Here is a 10,646-nt window from a genome sequence, read left to right as displayed (position 1 = left end):
GATGAAAACACAAATTTTAATAGTGGGGATACTTTTTACTATTTGGTATTGTATACTTTTACTCCAATCTTCTGCAAGAGGTATGTGTTACATTAGAAAAATTCATTACAAAATAAAACTCCAAAAAGTTTCCTACACTATATCATTAATAACAATGACATGTATTTAATGTTACCCAGGGGACAAATGATTCACATAAGATTATTAAACACTAAAATCCAACCTTGAATCTCTCTCTCCTGTCAGTAGCAGAGCAGTGCATTACAATCTGGGGGAAGGTCCAAGGTGTTTGGTGAAGAAGGTTAGAATTTGCTTCCAAGCATCTACCTGGGCCTTAGAATGAGCCCTGGGCTCCCCACCCCACATTACGGGTTTGTCCAATAATTTGTGCAAAGAAGCTGGGCACATGGGGAAGTAAGGAGGCTCAATGTAGTGCCCAGTCCCAGGATAAGAGATGATCTGGGGTTTTTCCTTTCCATGGGCTTGTAACCGTTCAGAGGCTATCTGGGCATAAAACTCACTCCTCCAGTTATGGTCATCCTGACCAACAATGAAGAGGATGGGCCCCGGGGCCTTCTCTATTGGAATCATGCAGGGGTTCTCACATCCCCCTACGATATCATTCCTTACATCCACAATGTCTAGGAGGCCTGAGAAAGCCACCTTCATTCTCCTCAGGTCATGGCCCAATGGTGGAATGCTGTTCTCTTTGTAGTACATAGCTTTGTTTCCATTGAACCCAGATCCATTGATGGAAACTGTGGCTGATACATTCTTCAAAAATGAGGCCATGGAGAGACAAATATCAGCCCCTAAAGAAATGCCCAGAAGGCCAATGCCTGGGCCTTTTATCTGCAAGAAAAAAAGAGACAAAAGTCAGAAACCTATCCCCCAAAAAAACATTTTTCTAAATGCAACTAGAGATGCTGCTAGCTTTGGCTTGTGAACTGCTCACAAGACACTCAACCTCAGCTGACAGAGGAGATTCTTTTCCTGTAAAGACTATCTTCCTGGACACGTGGCAAACAAATCTTAAAAACTCACTGGAAAATTTGGGAACTGTTTGCAAAATTCCAGAGAGTCACGCACTGAAGAATGCTGAGTCATGGAGCCTGTTGAGTTCAGAGTCTCACTCAGGTGGAATTATATAGCATCAATGTTCTTGGGTATCTAACTTGTGAAATGAAAGTCTGTCCCAAGAAGTGAATCATTATCAGACCACATCTAAATATATACTGAAAAATGGTTAACTTTATAGAAACAAAGTAAGACTTCAGAGTCCAATTAAGTAGTTCTTAGCTTCTGAAATAGGTGGACAAGTTTCGATCAAGTCTGAGAACATATTCTGCTATCAGAAATATAAATATTAAAAAGCATGTAAAGCTAAAAAATTTAGAAACTCCATTTGAAGAAATTTTAATATTACTACATAATTCCCTGAAATAAAATCTCACATGAATTTTACGATGAAGTCGGCAATTTTAATCCATCTGACAGAGAAAGTGGAGTATGTACCTAAAACCAAGGACGTCTTCAAAAGAAATGTCTGTGAAAGAAGAGTAGAGCAGCATCAACCCACTCGGCACAGGTGCGGGCAAAGTGACACCCTCTCTGCAGGTTCTAGAGAGAATGATAAAGGACATTAGGAGCACCTGGGTGTGTTGAAGCATGTAGCACAGGGCTTCTTCAAAGTAGTCCAGGTCTATGGTATCGAATTTCTTGGGGAGATCTTCAAAGCTACAATAAGCTAGAGCCAATGCGGCAAAGCCATGGCCAGCCAGAAGGCTGGCCCGATACTCCAACAGGCCTCCTCCAATACCGTAGATGTCAATGATCCCTGGGAAAGGTCCAGATCCTAAAGAAGGCAATATTATAAAGAGAGTGTATTATGTAACTTATTAAAGGATTTGCTTTCCTTTTAGAACTCTTTCTAAAGTATTTAGTGGGTGCCAATGAATCAGAGGAAAGAAAGCAGCTCCCTCAGTCATTGAACAAGGGATACAAATTCCAAATTATCTCCAAGGTATACTTGGAGAATCTTTAGTTGTAAAGGAGGGTAATAAAGTCTAATGACTGTATCATGGAAGGAGGACTTTAGACAGTTGATTCGCAGTGTTCTTTTATAGGATTGGGCACAGAATTGAGAATCAAAACGAAGCTTTCAAAAGCAAATCAAAACCCTTGGTGATACCTTTGGTTCAGATGTCTGCTTAGAGGAAAGAAAAAGAGAGATCCTGCGAGGCTTTAGGTGAGGAAGGCAGTGAAGTCTGAAAAGTCATCTGTGGTAGAGAGGAGCATGAAAAAGTGGGTAAGGAGCCCAGTGTACGCAGGACACTAGAGAAGGGTGACGTGGCAATAGTTTCCTCAGCTGTCATCATATTGTGTAAGACCATCATACTGTGTCGGAGCTGAAGGTTATAGAAATCTGTAGTTATTAATAGCAAAATGGACCTACGGAGCCCATCCAGTCCTTTTTTTTTTTTTTTTAATCTTCATAATAACAGTATCCACCTCTTTGGGATACAGAGGTTAAATGAGATAATGCAAGCAAACCGCATAGCAGAGTGCAGAACAAATCAAAAGCCTCCATTGTGGCTGTGAGGTCACTGATTTAGTCAACATCCTCTTCTCTGACCCTGATCCCAAGCCACCCTTCCTGGGAAGCAGTATCACAAACCCAGACGGCCTAGAGAACAGGCTCGCCAGGCCCCAGCACCACAGGCTCACCTGGCGGCAGGAAGAGCGTGGCGCGCACCCGGCCCGCGCGCACCTGCTCGCGCCGCACCCCGGGCGCCAGGAAGTCGCGCTCGTGCACCGCCCGGCCCAGGAGCCGCTGGGCCTCGGGCTCGTGACCGTCGAACACCTCCAGCTCCACGGCGAAGGGCGTCTGCACATCCCGCTTCAGAAATCGCCAAAAAGGTTTCTCGGGCTCCAGAGCCCAGAAGAGCCCCATGGGCTCGAGCCCCGCGAAGCTGCCGCCCAGCGCGGGCGCGCGCTCCAGGTCCAGCAGGCCGGCGGCGTCGGCGCAGTAGCGCGCGTGAGCCCTGAAGAGCGCGCCCTTCTCGTCGCGCAGGGACGCGCGCAGCGTGACCGGCTGCCCCGGGGCCAGGCCGCGGACAGCGATGCGCACGGGCTCGTCCCAGCGGCAGCGGCCCGCCGGTTCCAGCGTCACGGTCGCCACCATCCCGGGCCCACAGCCGCAGTGTGGACTCTGAGCGTGAAAGCGCGGGTGGCTACTGGAGTTTTTGCCTCAGGCCGGGTGGAGGGCGCTCGGACGTCCGAGGGTATCAGGCGTCGCCTGGAGCCGAGAGAGATCTGTGGCTGAGCCGCCTCTGGTCTCGGACCCCTGCTCGTCGGAGGTAAAAGCACTGGGTCTGGCCCAGGGCAGGGCGCACAGGGATTTTCTGCTGTCTATAATGTGGCGCGGAACCCGCCCCGCTGACGTCTCAGTTCTGCCTCAAACCTCCCTTGGTTGTTGGAGTGAAGCTTGATGGATATGGGTTCGTGGTGAAACCGGAGCTGAATGTCTTTAGGCAGAATTCCAAGAATTCTAGCCTCTCCCAACTTTTTTTTCCTAAGACTTTTAATGAGTTATACACATATACGCACACACACACACAACCCTGCATAAATCCTAACTGTATATTTCAATGTATTTCGTAACCCAACGTACTTGGGCAACCAAGCTCAGGGGTCTAGAAACATCATTGCCAGCACCCCAGTAGCACTTCCCGTTGCCCAAAGTACTCTGTCCTGAGTTAGTTTTTCCCAACTGCATTTTACGGTGATGAATCCTCCAGTGTGCCGTTTTTATTGTCTTTTAATTACATTTGTGAGATTCATTGCTATTTTTGAGTGTAGTTGTAGATTGTTCTTTATCTCTGCCAAATAGTATTTTATTTTGTGATCATAAAGGTATTGGTCGAATATTACTGACTATAGGCTTTTGGCAGTTTCCAGTTTGGGACTGTATAGTACTCTGAATATTCAAGACTATATCTTTTGATTGACATATATGTGCCTTTCAGTGGAGTGAATACCTGAGAGTGGAACTGCAGTATCATTGGGAATGAGAATGTTCGGCCTTCATAGATACTAAATATCAGCCTTTTTTTTTTTTTAATTAGTTTATTTATCTGTTTTTTAACTTTACAATATTGTATTTGTTTTGCCATACATTGACATGAATCCACCATGGCTGTACATGTGTGCCCCTTCCAGAACCCCCCTCCCACCTCCCTCCCCATCCCATCCCTCTGGGTCATCCCAGTGCACCAGCCCCAAGCACCCTGTACCATGCATCGAACCTGGACTGGCGATTCGTTTCACATATAATTTACATGCTTCAATGCCATTCTCCCATGTCATCCCGCCCTCACCCTCTCCCATAGAGTCCATAATACTGTTCTATATATCTGTGTCTCTTTTGCTGCCTCGCATACAGGGTTATCTTTACCGATTTACTAAATTCCATATATATGTGTTAGTACACTGTATTGGTGTTTTTCTTTCTGGCTTACTTCACTCTGTATAATAGGCTCCAGTTTCATCCACCTCATTAGAACTGATTCGAATGTATTCTTTTTAATGGCTGAGTAATATTCCATTGTGTATATGTACCACAGCTTCCTTATCCATTCGTCTGCTGATGGGCATCTAGGCTGCTTCCATGTCCTGGCTATTATAAACAGTGCTGCGATGAACATTGGGGTACACGTGTCTCTTTCAAGTCTGGTTTCCTCAGTGTGTATGCCCAGCAGTGGGATTGCTGGGTCATATGGCAGTTCTATTTCCAGTTTTTTGAGGAATCTCCACACTGTTCTCCATAATGGCTGTACCAGTTTGCATTCCCACCAACAGTGTAAGAGGGTTCCCTTTTCTCCACACCCTCTCCAGCATTTATTGCTTGTAGTCTTTTGGATAGCAGCCATTCTGATGGGCGTGAAATGGTACCTCATTGTGGTTTTGACTTGCATTTCTCTGATAATGAGTGATGTTGAGCATCTGTTCATGTGTTTGTTAGCCATCTGTATGTCTTCTTTGGAGAAGTGTCTGTTTAGTTCTTTGGCCCACTTTTTGATTGGGTCGTTTATTTTTCTGGAATTGAGCTGCAGGAGTTGCTTGTATATTTTTGAGATTAATTGTTTGTCTGTTGCTTCGTTTGCTATTATTTTCTCCCATTCCGAAGGCTGTCTTTTCACCTTGCTTATAGTTTCCTTTGTTGTGCAAAAGCTTTTAATTTTAATTAGGTCCATTTGTTTATTTTTGCTTTTATTTCCAATATTCTGGGAGGTGGGTCATAGAGGATCCTGCTGTGGTTTATGTCGGAGAGTGTTTTGCCTATGTTTTCCTCTAGGAGTTTTATAGTTTCTAGTCTTATGTTTAGATCTTTAATCCATTTTGAGTTTATTTTTGTGTATGGTGTTAGAAAGTGTTCTAGTTTCAGTCTTTTACAAGTGGTTGACCAGTTTTCCCAGCACCACTTGTTAAACAGATTGTCTTTTCTCCATTGTATATTCTTACCTCCTTTGTCTAAGATAAGGTGTCCATAGGTGTGTGGATTTATCTCTGGGCTTTCTATTTTGTTCCATTGATCTATATTTCTGTCCTTGTGCCAGTACCATACTGTCTTGATGACTGTGGCTTTGTAGTAGAGCCTGAAGTCAGGCAGGTTGATTCCTTCAGTTCCATTCTTCTTTCTCAAGATTGTTTTGGCTATTCAAGATTTTTTGTATTTGCATACAAATTGTGAAATTATTTGTTCTAGTTCTCTGAAAAATACTGTTGGTAGCTTGATAGGGATTGCACTGAATCTATAGATTACTTTGGGTAGTATACTCATTTTCACTATATTGATTCTTCCAATCCACAAACATGGTATGTTTCTCCATCTATTTGTGTCCTCTTTGATTTCCTTCACCAGTGTTTTACAGTTTTCTATATATAGGTCTTTTGTTTCTTTAGGTAGATATATTCCTAAGTATTTTATTCTTTTCGTTGCGATGGTGAATGGAATTGTTTCCTTAATTTCTCTTTCTGTTTTCTCATTGTTAGTGTAGAGGAATGCAAGGGATTTCTGTGTGTTAATTTTATATCCTGCAACTTTACTATATTCGTTGATTAGCTCTAGTAATTTTCTGGTGGAGTCTTTAGGGTTTTCTGTGTAGAGGATCATGTAATCTGCAAACAGTGAGAGTTTTACTTCTTCTTTTCCAATCTGGATTCCTTTTATTTCTTTTTCTGCTCTGATTGCTGTGGCCAAAACTTCTAAAACTATGTTGAATAGTAGTGGTGAGAGTGGGCACCCTTGTCTTGTTCCTGACTTTAGGGGAAATGCTTTCAGTTTTTCACCATTTAGGATAATGTTTGCTGTGGGTTTGTCATATATAGCTTTTATTATGTTGAGGTATGTTCCTTCTATTCCCGCTTTTTGGAGGGTTTTTATCATAAATGGATGTTGAATTTTGTCGCAGGCTTTCTCTGCATCTATTGAAATAATCATATGGTTTTTATTTTTCAATTTGTTAATGTGGTGTATTACACTGATTGATTTGTGGATATTGAAGAATCCTTGTATCCCTGGGATAAAGCCCACTGGGTCATGATGTATGATCTTTTTAATACGTTGTTGGATTCTGTTTGCTAGGATTTTGTTAAGGAGTTTTGCTCCTATGTTCATCAGTGATATTGGCCTGTAGTTTTCTTTTTTTGTGGCATCTTTGTCAGGTTTTGGTATTAGGGTGATGGTGGCCTCATAGAATGAGTTTGGCAGTTTACCTTCCTCTACAATTTTCTGGAAGAGTTTGAGTAGGATAGGTGTTAGCTCTTCTGTAAATTTTTGGTAGAATTCAGCTGTGAAGCCATCTGGTCCTGGGCTTTTGTTTGTTGGAAGACTGCTGATTACAGTTTCAATTTCCGTGCTTGTGATGGGTCTGTTGAGCTTTTCTATTTCTTCCTGGTTCAGTTTTGGAAAGTCGTAGTTTTCTAAGAATTTATCCATTTCTTCCAAGTTGTCCAATTTATTTGCATATAGTTGCTGATAATAGTCTCTTATGATCCTTTGTATTTCTGTGTTGTCTGTTGTGATCTCTCTGTTTTCATTTCTAATTTTGTTGATTTGATTCTTCTCCCTTTGTTTCTTGATGAGTCTGGCTAATGGCTCATCAATTTTATTTATCTTCTCAAAGAACCAGCTTTTAGCTTTGTTGATTTTTGCTATGGTCTCTTTTGTTTCTTTTGCATTTATTTCTGCCCTAATTTTTAAGATTTCTTTCCTTCTACTAACCCTGGGGTTCTTCATTTCTTCCTTTTCTAGTTGCTTTAGGTGTAGATTTAGGTTATTTATTTGACTTTTTTCTTGTTTCTTGAGGTGAGCCTGTATTGCTATGGATCTTTCCCTTAGCACTGCTTTTACAGTGTCCCATAGGTTTTGGGTTGTTGTGTTTTCATTTTCATTCGTTTCTATGCATATTTTGATTTCTTCTGTGATTTGTTGGTTATTCAGCAGCATGTTGTTCAGCCTCCACATGTTGAAATTTTTAATAATTTTTCTCCTGTAATTGACATCTAATCTTACTGCATTGTGGTCAGAAAAGATGCTTGGAATGATTTCAATTTTTTTGAATTTACCAAGACTAGATTTTTGACCCAGGATGTGATCTATTCTGGAGAAGGTTCCGTGTGCACTTGAGAAAAAGGTGAAATTCATTGTTTTGGGGTGAAATGTCCTATAGATATCAATTAGGTCTAACTGGTCTATTGTATCATTTAAAGTTTGTGTTTCCTTGTTAAGTTTCTGTTTAGTTGATCTGTCCATAGGTGTGAGTGGGGTATTAAAGTCTCCTACTATTATTGTGTTATTGTTAATTTCTGCTTCCTACTTGTTAGCATTTGCCTTACATATTGCAGTGCTCCTATGTTGGGTGCATATATATTTATAATTGTTATATCTTCTTGGATTGATCCTTTGATCATTATGTAGTGTCCATCTTTGTCTCTTTTCACAGCCTTTGTTTTAAAGTCTATTTTATCTGATATGAGTATTGCTACTCCTGCTTTCTTTTGGTCTCTATTTGCATGAAATATTTTTTTCCAGCCCTTCACTTTCAGTCTGTATGTGTCCCTTGTTTTGAGGTGGGTCTCTTGTAGACAACATATATAGGGGTCTTGTTTTTGTATCCATTCAGCCAGTCTTTGTCTTTTGGCTGGGGCATTCAACCCATTTACATTTGAAGTAATTATTGATAAGTATCATCCCATTGCCATTTACATTATTGTTTTGGGTTCAAGATTATACACCCTTTCTGTGTTTCCTGTCTAAAGAAGATCCTTTAACATTTGTTGGAGAGCTGGTTTGGTGGTGCTGAATTCTCTGAGCTTTTGCTTGTCTGTAAAGCTTTTGATTTCTCCTTCGTATTTGAATGAGATCCTTGCTGGATACAGTAATCTGGGCTGTAGATTATTTTCTTTCATCACTTTAAGTATGTCCTGCCATTCCCTTCTGGCCTGAAGAGTTTCTATTGAAAGATCAGCTGTTATCCTTATGGGAATCCCCTTGTGTGTTATTTGTTGTTTTTCCCTTGCTGCTTTTAATATTTGTTCTTTGTGTTTGATCTTTGTTAATTTGATTACTGTGTGTCTTGGGGTGTTTCACCTTGGGTTTACACTGTTTGGGACTCTTTGGGTTTCTTGGACTTGGGTGATTATTTCCTTCCTCACTTTAGGGAAGTTTTCAACTATTATCTCCTCAAGTATTTTCTCATGGTCTTTCTTTTGTCTTCTTCTTCTGGGACTCCTATGATTTGAATGTTGGTGCGTTTAACATTGTCCCAGAGGTCTCTGAGGTTGTCCTCATTTCTTTTCATTCTTTTTTCTTTTTTCCTCTCTCTTTCATTTATTTCTATGATTCTATCTTCTACTTCACTTATCCTGTCTTCTGCCTCCGTTATTCCACTGTTGGTTCCCTCCAGATTGTTTTTGATCTCATTTATTGCATTATTCATTATATATTGACTCTTTTTTGTTTCTTCTAAGTCCTTGTTAAACCTTTCTTGCATCTTCTCGATCCTTATCTCCAGGTTATTTATCTGTAACTCCCATTTGTTTTCCAGATTTTGGATCATTTTCACTATCATTATTCGGAATTCTTTATCAGGCAGATTCCCTATCTCTTCCTCTTTTGTTTGATTTGGAGGGCATTTATCCTGTTCCTTTACCTGCTGGGTATTTCTCTGCCTTTTCATCTTGTTTATATTGCTGTGTTTGGGGTGGCCTTTCTGTTTTCTGGCAGTTTGTGTTTCCTCTTTATTGTGGAGGTTCCTCGCTGTGAGTGGGGTTAGACGGGTGGCTTGTCAAGGTTTCCTGGTTGGGGAAGTTTGTGTCAGTGTTCTGGTGGGTGGAGCTGGATTTCTTCTCTCTGGAGTGCAATGAAGTGTCCAGTAATGAGTTTTGAGATGTCAGTGGGTTTGGTGTGACTTTGGACAGCCTGTATATTGAAGCTCAGGGCTATGTTCCTGTGTTGCTAGAGAATTTGCGTGGTATATCTTACTCTGGAACTTGTTGGCCCTTGGGTGGTGCTTTGTTTCAATGTAGGTATGGAGGCGTTTGATGAGCTCCTATCAGTTAATGCTTCCTGGATTCAGGAGTTCTCTGGTGTTCTCAGGATTTTTGACTTAAGTCTCCTGTCTCTGGTTTCCAGTCTTATTCTTACAGTAGCCACAAGACTTCTCCATCTATACAGCACTGATGATAAAACATCTAGGTTAACAATGAAAAGTTTCTCCACAGTGAGGGACACCCGGAGACGTTCACAGTTACATGGAGAAGAGAAGAGGGAGAAGGGAGATAGAGGTGACCAGGAGGAGAAGAGGGGAATCAAAAGGGGAGAGAGCAAGCTAGCCAGTAATCACTTCCCTATGTGCTCTCCACAGTCTGGATCTCTCAGAGATGTTCACAGACTTACACAGGGAAGAGAAGAGGGAGGAAGGAGACAGAGGTGGCCAGGAGGAGAAAAGGGGAATCAAAAGGGGAGAGACAGATCCAGCCAGTAATCAGTTCTCCAAGTGTTCTCCACAGCCCGGAACACACAAAGAGATTCACAGAGTTGGGTTGAGAAGAAAAAGGGGAGTGGGGAGATGGAGGTGACCTGATGGAGAAAAAGGAGAGTTAAAAGGGGGAGAGAGCAATCAAGCCAGTGATCTCACTCCCAAGTAAAAATGGGTACTGAAGATTGGGTTCCTGAAGATACAAAGTTGATAACAAATACTAAAAAGCAAAGATTAAAAATCTAGTGTAGAGGTTAGATTCTCAAAAATACAATATTAAAAAAAAAGAGAAAAGAAAAAAAAAACCCACCAGAGTCACAAAAATTATAAAATGTATATATATGAAGTTTGCTTTAAAAATAGGATCTTTTTTTTGTGCAAGGTAATAGTAGGTTATAAAAATGAAAACTGAAGGAGTAATAAGGGACTTAAAAGTAAAAATAAAATAAGAAAATAAAATAAAATTAAATTAAAAAAAAGTTTAAAAAATTTAAAAATGATAATAGTAAAGATATATCTAGGACTTTCTCTGGAGCTGTTACGGACATTGTGTGGTCAGTTTATTTTCAGATAGTTCCTTGGTCCAGCTTGTACTTCTCATGG

General features: G+C 41.1%; 1 protein-coding gene across 2 annotated transcripts; it reads right to left on the bottom strand.

Annotated features, from left to right (window-relative positions):
• Positions 1 to 145: 145 nt before the first annotated feature.
• On the bottom strand, positions 146 to 3,448 carry LOC145513260 (peroxisomal succinyl-coenzyme A thioesterase-like). Of its 2 annotated transcripts, none has more exons than XM_081509030.1 (3): positions 2,728 to 3,448; positions 1,653 to 1,855; positions 146 to 852 (listed from the first exon to the last, which is right to left on the bottom strand). In XM_081509030.1, the coding sequence occupies exons 1-3, from the start codon at positions 3,182 to 3,184 to the stop codon at positions 262 to 264; spliced, it is 1,251 nt and encodes a 416-aa protein (XP_081365156.1). In that variant the 5' UTR covers positions 3,185 to 3,448; the 3' UTR covers positions 146 to 261. The 2 variants fall into 2 exon arrangements, with proteins under 2 accessions (XP_081365156.1, XP_081365158.1); XM_081509032.1 differs by having other exon boundaries at positions 1,516 to 1,855; positions 2,728 to 3,184.
• Between the last annotated feature and the right edge of the window lie 7,198 nt (positions 3,449 to 10,646).

The sequence above is a fragment of the Giraffa tippelskirchi genome, chromosome 7, assembly GCF_054371585.1.
Source record: "Giraffa tippelskirchi isolate mGirTip1 chromosome 7, T2T-mGirTip1v1.2.pri, whole genome shotgun sequence".
Classification (NCBI taxonomy): domain Eukaryota; kingdom Metazoa; phylum Chordata; class Mammalia; order Artiodactyla; family Giraffidae; genus Giraffa; species Giraffa tippelskirchi.
Note: the sequence above shows the minus strand (reverse complement) of the source record. Positions and strands in the feature narration are given on the sequence as shown.

What these genes read in the sequence shown, in the direction of transcription:
- LOC145513260 (XM_081509030.1), bottom strand. Translation starts at nt 3,184, where the DNA reads ATGGTGGCGACCGTGACGCTGGAACCGGCGGGCCGCTGCCGCTGGGAC. An exon ending in CACGCTCTTCCTGCCGCCAG is followed by an intron (nt 1,856 to 2,727) that starts GTGAGCCTGTGG and finishes TGCCTTCTTTAG; the next exon opens with GATCTGGACCTTTCCCAGGG. An exon ending in ACATGCTTCAACACACCCAG is followed by an intron (nt 853 to 1,652) that starts GTGCTCCTAATG and finishes TTTTTCTTGCAG; the next exon opens with ATAAAAGGCCCAGGCATTGG.